An 18508-nucleotide genomic window follows, 5' to 3' on the forward strand; every position below is an offset into this window, starting at 1 on the left:
CGGTTGGCCGCGTGGGCTGTGGAATATTTGATGGCATTTAATAGAGAAAGGCTAGGTATTGCATTTTGGGACATCTAACATGGGCAGGACCTCAATGAATGGTAGGGCTCTGGGAAGTGCTCTAGAGCATTAGGATCTAGGAGCGCAGGTACATAGTTTCTTGAAGGTGGAATCGCAGGTAGTGAGTGTGGTCAAAAAGGCTTTTGGCATATTGACCTTCATCAGTCAGTGTATTGAGTATAGATGTTGGGAGGCCATGTTGCACTTACACAAGATGGTGAGGCAGCATTTAGAGTATTGTGTCAGAAGGAACTGCAGGCAAAATGCTTGAATAACTCAGTGGGACAGGCAGCATCTCTGGAGAAAGATTGGTGACGTTTCGTTGATAGTAGCATTGATAGGGGAGAACCAGTGGATGTGGTGTATCTGGACTTCCAGAAGGCTTTCGACAAGGTCTCACATAAGAGATTAGTATACAAACTTAAAGCACACGGCATTGGGGGTTCAGTATTGATGTGGATAGAGAACTGGCTGGCAAACAGGAAGCAAAGAGTAGGAGTAAATGGGTCCTTTTCACAATGGCAGGCAGTGACTAGTGGGGTACCGCAAGGCTCAGTGCTGGGACCCCAGCTATTTACAATATATATTAATGATCTGGATGAGGGAATTGAAGGCAATATCTCCAAGTTTGCGGATTACACTAAGCTGGGGGGCAGTGTTAGCTGTGAGGAGGATGCTAGGAGGCTGCAAGGTGACTTGGATAGGCTGGGTGAGTGGGCAAATGTTTGGCAGATGCAGTATAATGTGGATAAATGTGAGGTTATTCATTTTGGTGGCAAAAACAGGAAAGCAGACTATTATCTAAATGGTGGCCGATTAGGAAAGGGGGAGATGCAGTGAGACCTGGGTGTCATGGTACACCAGTCATTGAAGGTAGGCATGCAGGTGCAGCAGGCAGTAAAGAAAGCGAATGGTATGTTGGCTTTCATAGCAAAAGGATTTGAGTATAGGAGCAGGGAGGTTCTACTGCAGTTGTACAGGGTCTTGGTGAGACCACACCTGGAGTATTGCATACAGTTTTGGTCTCCAAATCTGAGGAAGGACATTATTGCCATAGAGGGAGTGCAGAGAAGGTTCACCAGACTGATTCCTGGGATGTCAGGACTGTCTTATGAAGAAAGACTGGATAGACTTGGTTTATACTCTCTAGAATTTAGGAGATTGAGAGGGGATCTTATAGAAACGTACAAAATTCTTAAGGGGTTGGACAGGCTAGATGCAGGAAGATTGTTCCCGATGTTAGGGAAGTCCAGGACAAGGGGTCACAGCTTAAGGATAAGGGGGAAATCCTTTAAAACCGAGATGAGAAGAACTTTTTTCACACAGAGAGTGGTGAATCTCTGGAACTTTCTGCCACAGAGGGTAGTTGAGGCCAGTTAATTGGCTATATTTAAGAGGGAGTTAGATGTGGCCCTTGTGGCTAAGGGGATCAGAGGGTATGGAGAGAAGGCAGGTACGGGATACTGAGTTAGATGATCAGCCATGATCATATTGAATGGTGGTGCAGGCTCGAAGGGCCGAATGGCCTACTCCTGCACCTAATTTCTATGTTTCTATGTTTCAGGTCGAGACCCTTCTTCAGACAGAAACTCATGGGAAAGGGAAACACAAGCTATAGACGATGATGTAGAGATATAAAACAAATGAATGAAAGATATGCAAAAAAGTAACAATGATAAAGGAAACTTGGATAGGCTGGGTGGTGGAGGCAGGTTCGTTTTATCATTTAAAAATAAATTGGATAGTTATATGGATGGGAAGGGAATGGAGGGTTATGGTCTGAACGCAGGTATATGGGACTAGGGGAGATTATGTGTTCGGCACGGACTAGAAGGGTCGAGGTGGCCTGTTTCCGTGCTGTAATTGTTATATGGTTTATATATGGTTTATATGGAAACATAGTTAGCTGTTTCCTAGGTGAAAAAAGCTGGTGTGACTTGTGTGGGGGAGGGATGGAGTGACAGGGAATACAAGAGTTACTTGAAGTTAGAGAAATCAGAATTCATACCTCTGGGTTGTAAGCCGCCCAAGCAAAATACAAGATGCTGTTCCTCCAATTTTGGCCTCACTCTGATAATGGAGGAGGCCTAGGGCAGAAAGGTCAGTGTGGGAATGGGAAGGGGAACTAAAGTGTTTAGCAACCGGGAGATCAGGTAGGTCCAGGCGGACTGAGCGAAGATATTGTGTTCAGTTCTGGGCACCATGTTATAGGAAAGATGTTGTCAAGCTGGAAAGGGTACAAATAAGATTTACAAGAATGTTGCCAGGACACATGGGCTATTGGGAGAGGTTGAGTAGGCTGGGACTATTCCTTGGAGCACAGGAGGATGAGGGGGTGACCTTATAAGAGGTGTACAAAATCATGAGAGGAATAGATCTGGTAGAGTCTAGAGTTGGGGAAATCGAGGACCAGAGGACATATGTTTAAGGTGAAGGGGAAAAGATTTAATAGGAATCTGAGTTGCCAGAGGAGGTAGTTGAGGCAGGGACTATTCCATTGTTTAAGAAACATTTAGATTGGACAGGTTTGGAGGGATACAAGCCAAATGCTGGCAGGTGGGACTAGCGTAGCTGGGACATGTTTAGTCGGTGTGGGCAAGTTGGGCTGAAGGGCCCGTTTCCACACTGTATAACTTAATCTTGAAGAAAAAAGGATGCCCCATAAACATTCCTACACATTGCCAAACACTTCCTGCAGAGAGAAACAGGGATAATGTGTCTGATGGCTTTACATCTGAAATGGGAAATGCTTGAAATTAATGTTTTAATGAAAAGTTTCAAAGAATGTTGAAAAGAACAAGCGAGAAGTCTTTACTGAGTTTGCATGTTCTCCCTGTGACCCCATGCGTTTTCTCCAGGTGCTCTGGTTTCCTCCCACATTCCAAAGACGTGCAGGTTAATTGGCTTCTGTAAATTGCCCCTAGAGTGTAGGATAGAACTAGTGTATTGGTAATCGCTGGATGGTGCACTCGGTGAGCCGGAGAACCTGTTTCCACACTGCATCTCTAAACTAAAATGTTTGCAGCAAATGGCACAAGGGGAAATTAGATATTTAACAAAAAAATTAAGGATATACCGATAAGATGTAATGAAGGGAAGAGGCTTGTGTGAAGTATAATCATCATATGCATCAATGACATGTTACAGTACAGTTATTATCATAAACAGGGTATATGGTCATAGAAACAGGCGCACCTGTGCTACTGCTTTGGTCAGTCTCTTCAGTGGCCATGTGCATTAAAGCATCAAGAACTAGTGCATTGTCTAGCCAGGTATACCATTCCTCGAGTTCCTGCAAGAAGTTTGAAGTGCCTGCAGTCTCAGAGACCTTCCGCGTTGCCAGTTTACATAATCGCTCGATGAAACCAGGAATATTCAAGAGGGTGACTAAATTGGGATCAAAATAAATAATACTTCAATGCCAGAGGTACATTCTCCTGGTTATAGAATGGATTACATGTGCAAGAATAAAATAAGCAATGGTGAAAACTGAGCCTACCAATCTAATGTTCCCAGGATATAGTCCTGATAAAAAGAATCACGACAATCTCCAAACAACAATTTTTAGGTAAATTACTAATGCAAATTTATCATTATTAGAGAGGGGTTCCAGTTTCTCACACAACATTGAACATCCTAAATTCTCCCAGAAGGATCCATGGTAGGTGACTGGAGTCATGGGGAAAAGAGTGAAAAGAAAATGAAGTAAATTTGCAAAATGCTGCATCCCAACAACATCCCAATGCGGCTACAGAGTTGAATCACATTCTACCTTGGTTGATTTCTGCTCGTGAAGGTCCTGCCGCTTTCTTCTGCTCCGCATTTTTGGCAAGCAGCGTGTGTTTGTCATCATTTCCCGTGTCCAGCTCAGAGATAGTCACCGAAAGAATCCGACAGAAATTTGCGAGTTGCTGCTGGTCAAAACTAGCCACCAGATTTGTAAGGTTTGGAATATCCTCCAATTGGATCATCTCCTTGAAATTAAACAAGCCAATGCAAGGTAAGACTAATTCTGAACTACTTTCAAATTTCTGATTTAAAAAGACCTAATCAATACAGAAATTCTAAATACTAAGGCACTGGAAAGTAACCCAAGACATCAAGTAAACTAAAAATGCTTACTGGTATTTGCTTTTTTATCCAAATTAATGGGGACAAGCAAACTAAGCCACCGGTGGCTGTCATCCCAACAACTCTGCACATCAATGCTCCAAAAGTTAGACTCAGGAGTCCAGGGTGGAGCAGGTTAGAGAAATTGAAGACATATTCTGTGACTGTTTTTACAACAGACACAGGAGGACTACCTGAAATAGTGTACGATTGAAGGTCAGAAGTAAATGAGGTAATAGAAGTTAACAAATTAGCATTACAAAATTAGTATTGGAGAAATTATTGGAATGGAATGTTATTAAATACACAACCTGATGACATGCATCCTCGGGTTTCGAAGTAGATAATAGGTGAACTGGATGGCCAATCCCAAATTGCTGAGTGTAGAATGGTTCTCACAGTTGACCGAAAATACAATCCCATTTTTAAAAAACAAGGAGAGAAAATCTTCAGAACAGGGAACTTCAGACAGTTGACTGACATAGGAGAAGCAGTCAGGTAACAAGAGAACTCAGTACTGGCAGAAAACTATGGAATCAATTCTCGGTCAAAAGAGGGCGCTGACATGGAGCTGAATGATCCATCACTCTTGAATGGACGTCTCACGAGCTAAGGAAGTAGCCTTCAAACTATCTAATTGCAGACCATGCACTTTTACAAATCTGGATTTTCCCTGCAGCTGTAACACTATATTCTGCACTTTTAAAAAAAATACCCACTTCCTGTTGTACTCGTGTATAGTACAATTTACCTGGATTACCTGCAAAACGATTGTCTCTGTGTGTCAGAACGTCACAATAATAACCAGTCACACTTTCCCTGAATGTGGCAATATAAATAGATAGGGTGGTACTGGTGGTGTACGGCATGCTTGCCTTCATCAGTCAGGGTGTTGAATATCCAAGTCGGTAAGTCACATTGCAGTCTCATAAATCTTTTGTTAGACCATATTGTGTGGAGTTTTGATCAGCTCAATTCAGAGAAGATGTGGATTCTTTGGCGAAGGGTGCAGAAGAAGCCCACATGGGTTAGAGTGTATTAGCTTGGACAAGTTGGACAAACTTGCATTGTTTTACCTGGAATGTTGGAAGCTGAAGAGTGATCGGATAGATGTATATAAAATCCATGCAAGATGCAGAGATAGGGCAGATAGTTAAAGTCATGTAACCAATCAACTAATACGCGAGGGGAAAGTGTAGCACCCAGAGAGAAGCTATGGAAGCATCCGTAGAGGCAATAGCGGAGGCCTCATTAGGCCTGACTTTGGGTGAACTGGGGATGGGGACTCGACATTGTGCCTTCCCCCACAGTGGTAACCATTGTGGGGGGGATGATTTATTTTGTGTGTAAGTAAATATGTTAGTCTGTGTCCAAGATGGCTGTCGGAAGGGAGAGTGTACGCTGGCGCGGTTTGGCTGCCGCTGCTCTCTCTTCACATTGTGTTTTTGATTTTTTGTCTTTGGGTCGAATTCTGTTTTTAATTTGTGTATTGGTGATGTCTTTATTATTTATTTTATTCCGATTATATGTTTTATTATTCTTGTTAATCTCTGTAAGGTGTCCTTGAGACTTTTGAAAGGCGCCCACAAATAAAAATTAATTATTATTATTATGGGATCATGGGAAGAACACAGTAATGGTCTTGCACAGCCCTTTAAAGTCAGATGTAATCAAGTCTCCAGAGCTATGAGGCAGTGGTGCCAACCACTTGGAAGAAGAATCTTTTTGATGAAGACGACCTGGAATTGAAAACCTAAGGCCCAGATGTTCCAAATTTTGAGATTCTGGAGTTAAAGAGGGAGGCGGTGAGAACATGCATCACGATTAATCTCTACACCATGGGCTAGAAAGGAGTAAAGATATCAGAAGATCATCATTGTTCTAAAACACAATATTTGTGAGTAACATACAGACCTTTTTAACTCCCAAGATATCCTCTATTAGTGTAGCTGTTTGCAAAAAGGTCTTCTTGTTTGTCATGAGTGTGAAGAGGAACAGTACAAAGTCATTCCTTTCTGAGAGGCGCTTCGTTACTCCATCAGTCTAAAAATAAGAGAACGCTGCATCATCTGCCTTGCAAGGATTTATTAAAAAATTGGCATGTGGGAAGAGAGAGGAAGTAGGGATGACTCTTCAAAAAGGTTACCATAGGCTTGATGACCCCAAAGGCATGCTGGAGCTTCCAGTTGTTAGCCATTTAACTTCCCTTTGCATTCCCAAACTAATCTCGCTGGCGTTGGCCTCCTCCATTGCCAGAGTGACAACACACTCAACTGGGGGAACAGCACCTCATTTTGTACTTGGGCAGCTTACAACCCAACAGTATGAATTTCAAATTCTCTAATTTCAAGTAATATCCCCTCTAACCTCCCCCTGTCCCTTCCCTGAACCCTCCCTAACTCAACCATGCACACACATTTATCTCACCATCCTAGTCACCCCATTCCTTTCCTTTGTCACTCATCTCCCATCACTGAGGCCCAGATTTCCATTTTATTCCCCTTCTTTCCCCTTCCCCTTCCAGCCATATCCCCTCTCTGACTTTACATTGCACTCCTTCTCTTCCTTCCTTATCTGGCACCCTTTTGTCTCGTTTTCATCTCTAGCCTTTATCACTTTCTCCACCCATTTTCCAATTATCTCCCTCACCTGCATTTACCAATCACTTGCCAGGCTTTGCCCCCAAACCAGCTCTTTTCCAGTTTGCTTTTTCCACTCCATTAATGTAAAGGATCCCAACTTGAAGCATCATCTGTTCAACCCTTCCACAGATGCTGCAGGACCCAAGGAGTTTCTCCATTACTTTTTTGCTCAAGATTCTAGCATTTGCAGTTTCCAAAATGCAGAGTCTGTTCACCTGCACCATTAAATTAAAAAGAGGACCCTTTCAAGAAAAATCTGCAATGTACATTTGTATGTATATTTACATCTTATCAACTTCAGTTTGGGACCTCAAATTACTCGAAGTGTGGAAATTTACTGAGTATGACCACAAAAGACACAACAAATCTTACTTACGCAGATACAAGTGTTGTATAATATACTTAGGCAATCCTTTATCAAGTCTTCACTCACTGCAACATAAACAAAGCAAAACAACATGTAAGATTTGGCAAAACTTCTTTTAACTTTAACATTTCACCATTTCTAAAAGCTTCCTTAACATGACAGTAAAACAAGTGATCCAGGTAGACAGGATCTGCAAAGTACAATTGAGCAATCTCCTTTCAATTTCAGTCCTATTGACATTAATGCAAATATTCCACCAGATTCTTTTGAAAATCTTCTATAAAAATCTAGGGCATTAGAGATTTATGCACCTGAATCCAGAGATATTCCAGTTCATTTACTCTTTTTGGTTGTGAACACTACATTCAACTCCATTTGCTGCATTTCTGTCTCACTTAATCTGCTTATGGTATTTTGTAACATCCATTAACTTATTGTGCCTAATGTGATTTACAGTTGTAGATATTTCTATGTCAGTTACCAGCCAAATGTTGATACATATTTGTAAATCCAGGCCAAAATAGAGCCAAAATAAAGCAGAGGATTCATGCACTCACAAGGCCTTTTGGTCAATTCTGTATAAGAAGCCCCAGGCTGCTAACTGGTGCCGGGAAGTCTATGTCCCAGATCAGAACCTCAGATAGGGGAAGTCTAGGTATCTTTGTAATTGTTAGTATGTAAGAGAATCTTGCAGAGGACCTCCAAAGTATTGTAAATGCATAAGTTTGATTGGATTTCTGCAAAGGGATTGTAAATAATGTAAATAATGTTGCAAGACAGTTACCCTGCTGTTTGTTGATTGGCCAAAGTGTTAAGCCCTAGCAGAAATTGTTTTCTGTTCCAGGGTAAATGTTGCATTATTCAGTTAACCAGACTCCTTCCAGAAGCTTCTGTAAGAAACATTGTTTAAGACTCTGTAATAAAAATGGATTGGGAAACTGTCAATAATGTATTGATGTAATTGGATGAATCCAATGTTTGATTGGATTATAAGGGGACCACCCCTATGTAGTTCGGCCCTTCAAAGCTTGTGGACCTGTAAAAGGTAGCCCCATTTTGGATCGGTGTCGATCATCTGGAAGGGCGCTTGGGACCGCAAGACCTTTTGGGCAGTGTCTGTACGAGTCGGAATGGCTTGGCCAAGCATTGACAAGGATCGAACCCGTGGAGGTTTAGGTATCGTATAGGGGAATTTGCTGCTCATTCTAAAAATAAAGATTAGTTGGTCCAGTGCTTGATTCAGTGTTTCAGGGAGGAGGGGGGGTAAGCTTTAGGAGCGTATTTACATATTCTTCTACATACCTGTGAGTGTTTACCCAATTCCACCAATTAAGATACCCCCCTTTACCCTTCCCCAGTCTCACCTATTGCCCAAAGTTCAATCCATTTGCTAGTTACAGCCAATTGTATGCACTCAATTTTGCCGAACGATAGCCAGAATGACCCACACGCTCACTTACATCGATCATCATGTTTCAAGAACTTTATTTTCCAAAATCAGATTCAATTCAAATTTTGATGCCCCTGCTATATCTTCCCTTTATTTACATTTTCAGATCTACATTGTTGCCGAAAGGATAAATGAGCAATATGCCCTAGTGTCGCTGATGTGCAGAGCAAGAAGGCTCGCAAATTTGTGTTGCTTTCCTGTCCCCAAGGCAGCATTACACTGCATATTGGCAAAGAAAGGGCATAAAATGGCAGCCTTGGCAGCAAACTCCATAATCACACATATCTATAAAATTAAACATTCCGCAATGCATTATTGGTGGATGATGCTGTGATTAAGCCAGAGGTTAAAATGTATTTAGCCTGAATGTTTAATAACACAGTACTTACTTTTTTGCTTCTTTTTCTGTGGGGCAAGTGTTGGGCGCATGAGGATTTCAACTAAAAGCTGTAAAAGAAAGTAGCATGGAACATTATTGAAACAATGGCTCCAAGAGCTACCACAAACAGAGAATAAAAATATCTTCTGTTTATTAATAACAGCTCTCCATGGGCTAAAGACGACAACATTTGGACCTGAAGGATTATAAACGATTAAAGGGCATCAACGTGATATGTTATCCGTCTCCACTGATAAGTATTTCCTGTCGAGCGGTAGCAGTTTAGAGATGCAGCATGGAAATATGCTCTTCAGCCCACCAAATCCATACCAACCATTCAATTTTTATCCTGCACTCAAACAATTTTTCATCCCGCACTCAAATTCACTTGGACCAATTTCCATCCTGTCACGGTGGTGCAGTGGTAGAGTTGCTGCCTTACAGCGAATGCAGCGCCGGAGACCCGGTTTCGATCCCGATTACGGGTGTTGTCTGTATGGAGTTTGTATGTTCTCCCAGTGACATGCTTTGGTTTTTTCCCGAGATCTTCTGTTTCCAAAGACGTACAGGTTTGTAGGTTAATTGGCTTGTTCAATGTAAAAACTGTCCCTAGTGGGTTTAGGATGGTGTTAATGTGTGGGGATCGCTGGTCGGCGTAGACCCGGTGGGCCGAAGGGCCCGTTTCCGTGCTGTATCTCTAAACTAAACTAAATTCAAATTCACTTGGACCATCTCCGATACCACCCTCCCCTTTCGTGATCTCACCTTCTCCATCACAAGAGATAGACTATCGACTGATGTTGATTATAGACCTACTGACTCTCGCAGCTATCTAGACTACACTTCCCATCCTGCCTCCCCCCAGTTGCAACAGGGCAGAGTCCCCCTAGACCTCACCTTTCACCCTCTCAGCCGTCACATACAGCACATAACCCTCCGAAATTTTCACTGCCTCCAACAGGATCTACACATTAGCCACATCTTCCCATTTCCATTCCTTTCCACAGGATCTGTTCCCTCCGCAACTCCCTAGTTAACGGGTCCCTTCCCATCAAACCACCCCTCCCCAGGCAGCTTCCCCTCCAACCGCAAGAGATGCAACACCTACACACCTCTCAACTGTCCAGGCAGGTGAGGCAGAGGTTCACTTGCACCTCCAACCTCATCTACTATGTCTGCTGCTCCAGGTATGGAGTCTTATATAACGGCAAGAATCAGGGCAGACTCTGTGATCCTTTTGCTAAACATCTTCGCTCTGTCAGCCTCTGCCTACTTGACCAAAAAAAATTAACTCCCCATTTCCATACTGACCTTCCTCCTACATTGTCAGTGAGGCCAAATGTAAATTGGAGGAATAGCATCTCATATTTCACTTGGGCATCTTACTACCCAGCATTATGAATTTTGATTTCTCTAACTTCACGTAATGCTTGCATCACCTCTCTCTCCGTCCCTCCCCCACCCTAGTCGTCGTACTAGTTTTACTGCCGTCCTGTTGAGTTCCTGTCGGTATACTCATTATCGCCCAAGGTAGACACACAATACTGGAGTAACTCAGCGGGACAGGCAGCATGTCTGGATAGAAGGACTGGGTGACATTTCAGGCCAAGACCATTCTTCAGACTTCACCCATTCCCTCTATCCAGAGATGTTGTCTGTTCCACTGAGTTAGTCCAGCATTTTGTGTCTATGTTCGGTATAAACCAGCATCTGCAGTTCCTTCCTACTACTCATTATCACCTATCGCACAGCCAACAATAGCTTATTGTGTGCCTCACACTTCCTTGATATCGTTGCTTTTTGCATATCTTCCATTCATTTCCCTGAGGTATTGTCTATATCTCTCGCTCCCCTTTCCCCCAACTCTCAGTCTGAAGAAGGGTCGCAACCCGAAACATCATCTATTACTTTTCTCCAGAGATGCTGCCAGACCCGCTGACCTACTCCAACCTTTTGTGTCTGTCTTTGGTTTAAACCAGCATCTGCAGTTCCTCCCTACACAACTAACCATCAACCACCTCAGCAGTTCAGGCAGCACCTGTGTAAAGAAAATCATTACATTTCAGATTAAAGGCCCTTCATCAGAACTGATGAGGTGCGATAATATTTTTTGGCATTTTTTGTTTTTATTTCAGATTTCCAGTATCTGCAGTCCTTTTGATTTTTGTTCAGTTACTACAGCAATCAGTTGCAGTGTCTCTGAAGTTCAGAGATGAAAGAAGCTAGAATTCCCACCGGGAAAAGAGAGGATTCATGAAACGATCTTCACCGACAGGACAGCGGTGGAGAGAGTCAACAGTTTCAAGTTCCTGAGCCCACAGATCTCTGAAGATATGTCCTGGGCCCAGCACATTGATACAATCTAAGACAGCTCACCAATGCCTCCACTTCCTCAGATGATTAAGGAGATTCAGCATGTTGCAAAAAAACTCCTACATGTATACAGTAGAGAGAATGCTACACAGCCCGATTTGGCTTCTCGAAAACCCAAGAACGAAGGATGCCACAGAAAATAGTGGACATTTCCGGTCCATTACAGGTATTGACCCCCTCACTGTCAAAGGGATCTGCAGGAAATGCTGCCTCGGAAAGTCAGTCAATATGAAAGATTCACACCACCATGGCCAGGTTCTCATCTCACTGCTGCCATCAGAAAACAAAAAGCTTTTCAATGTACCTCGGTAAACGTGACAATAAACTAAAATTGAGAAAGGTGGTGCAGGAGCCCGAGAACCGTGACCTCCAGGTTCAAGAACAACTTTCTATAACTAACATCCTAATCTGAGAGGCGGATTTTTCAACAACAGGAGCAGCGAGAATATGGAGCAAGCTGGCACAGGAAGTTGTAGAGGCCTGTACAATTACAATGTTTTAAAAATCAGTTGGCCAGATTCAGGGATCGAAGACATAGAAAATAGGTGCAGGAGTAGGCCATTAGGCCCTTCGAGCAAGCACCGCCATTCAATATGATTATGGCTGATCATCTAAAATCAGTACCCCGGATAGGAGGGTTTAAGAGGGATGCGGACCAAATGAAGCTCAGAAAAACAACTTGGTCAGCATGGAACAAGTTGAGCCAAAGAGGCGATTTCTGTGTTATGTGACTCTGTTATTCTACATATTGAATGTTATTGCTTCAATCAATATTTCATGTTGCAAAACCATTACCAAGCAGTAATTTAATACCAGGTTCCCAGACAAACTGCTCCAACAGAATATGGCAGGAAAATCATTTGGTGTTCACAAATGAAGCTGTGTTGACTGCAAAGATGCAAAATAGCAGCTTACATTCACTATTACAAGACAGCTACCTTGTGCAAAAACAAACCCAAAGAAAGACGTAACAAAATGAAACATCATTTCATGTGTATAAAATCATGAGGAGTAGATTGGGCAGATGCACAAAGTCTCTTGCTCAGAGAAGATAAATCGAGGACCAGAGGACATAGGTTTAAGGTGAAGGGAAAATATTTAATAGTAATCCGATTGATAACTTTTTCAAAGGGTGGTGGGTGTATGGAACAAGCTGCCAGAGGAGGTAGATGGGACAGGGACTATCTCAGCATTTAAGAAACAGTTAGACAGGTACATGGATAGGACAGGTTTGGAGGGATATGGACCAAAAGTGGATAAACCTCACGTGGATAAATGAGAAGCTATTCACTTTGGTGGCAAGAACAAGGCAGATTATTATCTGAATGGTGGGTACGAAAGAACTGCAGATGCTGTTTTAAATTGAAGGTAGACACAAAATGCTGGAGTAACTCAGCGGGACAGGCAGCATCTCTGGAGAAAGAATGGGTGACGTTTCAGGTCGAGACTCTTCTTCAGACTGATCTGAATGGTGTCAGATTAGTAAAAGGGGAGATGCAACGGGATCTGGGTGTCCTTGCACATAGTCACTGAAAGCAAGCATGCAGGTACAACAGGCAGCGAAGAAAGAAAATGGCATCTTGGCCTTCATAGTGAGAGGATTTGAGTATAGGAGCAAAGAGGTCCTACTGCAGTTGTACAGGGCCCTGGCGAGATCACACCTGGAGTATTGTGTGCAGTTTTGGTCTCCTAATTTGAGGAAGGACTTTCTTGCCATTGAGGGAGTGCAACGGAGGTTCACCAGGTTAATTCCCAGGATGAACGAGAGAAGGCAGGCACGGGTTATTGATTGGGGACGATCAGTCATGATCACAATGAATGGCGGTGCTGGCTCAAAGGGCCGAATGGCCTCCTCCTGCACCTGTTTTCTATGTTTCTATGCCAGGACTGACATATGATGAAAGAATGCATCGACTGGGCTTATCATCACTGGAATTCAGAAGGATGAGAAGTGTTCTTATAGAAACATAAAATTATTAAGGGATTGGACAGGCTAGATGCAGGAAAAATGTTCCCCTTGTTGGGGGATTCCAGAATCAGGGGTCACAGTTTAAGAATAAGGGGTAGGCCATTTCGGACTGAGATGAGGAAAAACGTTTCACCCAGAGAGTTGTGAATCTGTGGAAATCTCTGCCACAGAAGGCAGTTGAAACTGATTTACTGGATGTTTCCAAGAGAGAATTAGATTTAGTTCTTACGGCTAACAGAATCAAGGGATATGGGGAGAAACTGGGAACAGGGTACTGATTTTGGATGATCAGCCATGATCATATTATAACCATATAACCATATAACAATTACAGCACGGAAACAGGCAATCTCGACCCTTCTAGTCCGTGCCGAACACGTATTCTCCCCTAGTCCCATATACCTGCGCTCAGACCATAACCCTCCATTCCTTTCCCATCCATATAACTATCCAATTTATTTTTAAATGATCAAAACGAACCTGCCTCCACCACCTTCACTGGAAGCTCACAGCCACCACTCTTTGAGTAAAGAAGTTCCCCCTCATGTTATCCCTAAACTTCTGTCCCTTAATTCTCAAGTCATGTCCCCTTGTTTGAATCTTCCCTACTCTCAGTGGGAGAAGCTTATCCACGTCAACTGTCTATCCCTCTCATCATTTTAAAGACCTCTATCAAGTCCCCCCTTAACCTTCTGCACTCCAAAGAACAAAGCCCTAACTTGTTCAACCTTTCCCTGTAAGTTAGTTGCTGAAACCCAGGCAACATTCTAGTAAAGATGTTGAATGGCAGTGCTAACTCGAAGGGCCGAATGGCCTACTCCTGCACCTATTTTCTATGTTTCTGCACACAGGCAGGTGGGACGAGTGTAGCTGGGATATGTTGGCCAGTGTGTGCAAGTCAATCAATCAATCAATCAACCTTTATTGTCATCTTGCAAAGCAACAATTGTACAGTGCAAAATGAGAAGATGTTTCACAGGGAATACCGGAGCATCGCACATAAATCTTAAACATTTCACACATAACAGTAAAAACAATCCAGTCCCTGATGAAACAGTATAAATAATTAAAAGCAGGTAAAACAGCAACATTAAAGTACAGTAAAAAGTCATTAAAATGTCCAGGGCAGCTGTTTGAGTGGCCAGTACCAGAATTATTAAATTGTCAGTGCAAACCAGCAGAATCAGGTGGAGTGACTGTTTAGTAGCCTCACAGCCTGTGGCAGTAAGCTGTTTAGCAGTCTGGTAGTCCGGGCTTTGATGCTACGGTATCTCTTGCCTGATGGCAGGAGATCTAGGTGTGTGTGTGTGGAGGGGGTGCAGTTTGTCCTTAGCTATTCTCAGAGCTTTTTTCAGACAATGGCTCTGGAACAAATCTTGTACCGAGGGTAAGGAGACACCAATGATCCTTTCTGCTCCCCTCACTACCCTCTGCAGAGCCTTCCTGTCTGAGCAGGTTATAGTTGGAGTACCACGTGTTCATGCAGTACGTGAGTACTGACTCCACCATGCCCCTGTAAAAAGTCCTGAGGATGTTGGTAGGGAGTGAGGCCTGTTTGAGTTTCCTCAGGTAGTGCAATCGCTGATGGGCCCGTTTGACAATCCCAGTGTTGTTCCTGGACCAGGTGAGACTGTCTGAAATTTGTCTTTAAGTAGGGCCAAAGGGCCTGTTTCCACTGTATCACTATGACTATAAGTGATTGTACTCTGTCCTACAGGCAATGAAAAGCTGAGCAAGCCAATATCTAGTGTTTACAATGCTAATTATGCTTCTAAACTCAATATACAATACAATTTACAATGTATACAGTAGAAACACACATTAGCTGGATACTGGTCAGCATTCAACAGGCAAAGACCCTAATGGGACTAATCTACAGGCCCCCAAACAGTAACCATATAACCATATAACAATTACAGCACGGAAACAGGTCATCTCGGCCCTACAAGTCCGTGCCGAACATATTTTTTCCCCCCTTAGTCCCACCTGTCTGCACTCATACCATAACCCTCCATTCCCTTCTCATTCATATGCCTATCCAATTTATTTTTAAATGATACCAATGAACCTGCCTCCACCACTTCCACTGGAAGCTCATTCCACACCGCTACCACTCTCTGAGTAAAGAAGTACCCCCTCATATTACCCCTAAACTTCTGTCCCTTAATTCTGAAGTCATGTCCTCTTGTTTGAATCTTCCCTATTCTCAAAGGGAAAAGCTTGTCCACATCAACTCTGTCTATCCCTCTCATCATTTTAAAGACCTCTATCAGGTCCCCCCTTAACCTTCTGCGCTCCAGAGAATAAAGACCTAACTTATTCAACCTATCTCTGTAACTTAGTTGTTGAAACCCAGGCAACATTCTAGTAAAACTCCTCTGTACTCTCTCTATTTTGTTAACATCCTTCCTATAATTGGGCGACCAAAATTGTACACCATACTCCAGATTTGGTCTCACCAATGCCTTGTACAATTTTAACATTACATCCCAGCTTCTATACTCAATGCTCTGATTTATAAAGGCTAGTATACCAAAAGCTTTCTTTACCACCCTATCTATATGAGATTCCACCTTCAAGGAACTATGCACGGTTATACCCAGATCCCTCTGTTCAACTGTATTCTTCAATTCCCTACCATTTACCATAGGGCAGGACACAAGTTGAATCAGGAGTTAAGATTGGCATGTAGTAAAAGTAATTCTGTGGTTGTTATGGGAGATTTCAACATGCAGGTAGACTATAAGAATCCGGTTAGTACTGGACCCCAAGAAAGGGACTTTGTGAAGTGCCTTTGTGATGGATTCTTTGAACAGCTTGTATTGGAGCCTACCAGGGAGAAGGCAATTCTGGATTTAGTGTTATGTAATGAACCGGATTTGATAAAAGATTCGAGGTTAACGAGCCATTAGGAGGCAGTGACCATAACATGGTACGGTTTAATCTACAACTGGAGAGGGAGAAGAGTAGATCGGAGGTGTCAGTGTTACAGTTGAATAAAGGGGACTATGGGGTCATGAAGGAGGAGCTGGCCAAAGTTGACTGGAAAGATACACTAGCAGGGATGACAGTTGAACAAAAATGGCATGTGTTTCTAGGAATAATACAGAAGGTGCAGGATCAGTTCATTCCTAGGAGGAAGAAAGATTCCAAGGGGAGAAAGGGACGCCCATGGATGACAAGGGACGTCAGGGACAGTATAAAGCGAAGGAGTACAACATAGCAAAGATGAGCGGGAAGCAAGAGGATTAGGTAATGTTTAAAGAACAGAAGATAACCAAAAAGACAATACGGGGAGAAAAGATGAGGTACGAAGGTAAGCTAGCTAATAATATAAAGCAGGATAGTAAAAGCTTCTTTAGGTATGTGAAGAGGAAAAAATTAGTTAAGACCAAAGTTGGACCCTTGAAGACTGAAAAAGGTGAATTTATTATGGAGAACAAGGAAATGGCAGATAAATTGAACAGGTACTTTGGGTCTGTCTTCACTAAGGACGACACAAACAATCTTCCCGATACAGTAGTGGCCAGAGATTTGGGGTGACAGAGGAACTGAAGGAAATCCACATTAGGCAGGAAATGGTGTTGGATAGACTGCTGGGACTGAAGGCTGATAAATCCCCAGGGCCTGATGGTCTGCACCCCAGGGTACTTAAGGAAGTGGCTCTAGAAATCGTGGATGCATTGGTGATAATTTTCCAATGTTCTATAGACCCAGCATCAGTTCCTGTGGATTGGAGGGTAGCTAATGTTATCCCACTTTTTAAGAAAGGCGGGAGAGAGAAAACGGGGAATTATAGACCAGTTAGCCCGACATCGGTGGTGGTGAAGATACTGGAGTCAATTATAAAAGATGAGATAGCCGTACATTTGGATAGCAGTAACAGGATCGGTCCGAGTCAGCATGGATTTACGAAGGGGAAATCATGCTCAACCAATCTTCTGGAATTTGTTGAAGATGCAACTAAGAAAATGGACAAGGGAGAGCCAGTGGATGTAGTGTACCTGGACTTTCAGAAAGCATTTGATAAGGTCCCACATAGGAGATTAGTGGGCAAAATTAGGGCACATGGAATTGGGGGTAGAGTACTGACATGGATAGGGAAGTGGTTGGCAGACAGGAAACAAAGAGTAGGGATTAACGGGTCCCTTTCAGAATGGCAGGCAGTGACTAGTGGGGTACCGCAAGGCTCGGTGCTGGGACCGCAGCTATTTACAATATACATCAATGATTTGGATGAAGGGATTCGAAGTAACATTAGCAAATTTGCAGATGACACAGCTGGGTGGCAGTGTGAACTGTGAAGAGGATGCTATGAGAATGTAGGGTAACTTGGACAGGTTGGGGGAGTGGGCAGATGCATGGCAGATGAAGTTTAATGCGGATAAATGTGGGTTATCCATTTTGGTAGCAAAAACAGGAAGGCAGATTACTAGCTAAATGGCGTTAAATTGGGAAAAGGGGAAGTACAACGGGATCTGGGGGGTCCTTGTACATCAGTCTATGAAAGTAAGCATGCAGGTATAGCAGGCAGTGAAGAAAGTGAATGACATGTTGGCCTTTATAACGCCAGGAATCGAATATAGGAGCAAAGAGGTCCTTCTGCAGTTGTACAGAGCCCTAGTGAGACTACACCTGGAGTATTGTGTGCAGTTTTAGTCCCCTAATTTGAGGAAGGGCATTCTTGCTATTGAGGGAGTGCAGCGTAGATTTACGTTTAATTCCCGGGATGGCGGGACTGTCATATGCTGAGGGAATGGAGTAGCTGGGCTTGTACATTCTGGAGTTTAGAAGGATGAGAGGGAATCTCATTGAAACATATAAGATTGTTAAGGGCTTGGACACACTAGAGGCAAGAAACATGTTCCCGATGTTGGGGGAGTCCAGAACCAGCGGCCACAGTTCAAGAATAAGGAGTAAGCCATTTAGAACGGAGACGAGGATACACTTTTTCTTACAGAGATTGGCGAGTCTGTGGAATTCTTTGCCTCAGAGGGCGGTGGATGCAGGTTTTCTGGATGCTTTCAAGAGAGCTAGATAGGGCTCTTAAAAATAGTGGAGTCAGGGGATATGGGGAGAAGGCAGGAACGGGGCACTGATTGGGGATGATCAGCCATGATCACATTGAATGGCAGTGCTGGCTCGAAGGGCCAAATGG

General features: G+C 43.1%; 1 protein-coding gene across 1 annotated transcript in view; it reads right to left on the minus strand.

The window, feature by feature from the left end:
- Positions 1-18508, minus strand: part of LOC129707579 (short transient receptor potential channel 4-associated protein-like) — a 66208-nt gene that overhangs the window by 27249 nt on the left and 20451 nt on the right. Inside the window, exons 5-9 of the mRNA XM_055652727.1 lie at positions 9019-9226; positions 7189-7244; positions 6085-6213; positions 3833-4034; positions 3256-3447 (exon numbers count right to left, since the gene is read on the minus strand). Of these exons, the coding sequence (XP_055508702.1) occupies positions 3256-3447; positions 3833-4034; positions 6085-6213; positions 7189-7244; positions 9019-9226 (787 nt within the window). The remainder of the gene's footprint in view (positions 1-3255; positions 3448-3832; positions 4035-6084; positions 6214-7188; positions 7245-9018; positions 9227-18508) is intronic.

The sequence above is a fragment of the Leucoraja erinacea genome, chromosome 21 (assembly GCF_028641065.1).
Source record: "Leucoraja erinacea ecotype New England chromosome 21, Leri_hhj_1, whole genome shotgun sequence".
NCBI classification, from domain to species: domain Eukaryota; kingdom Metazoa; phylum Chordata; class Chondrichthyes; order Rajiformes; family Rajidae; genus Leucoraja; species Leucoraja erinaceus.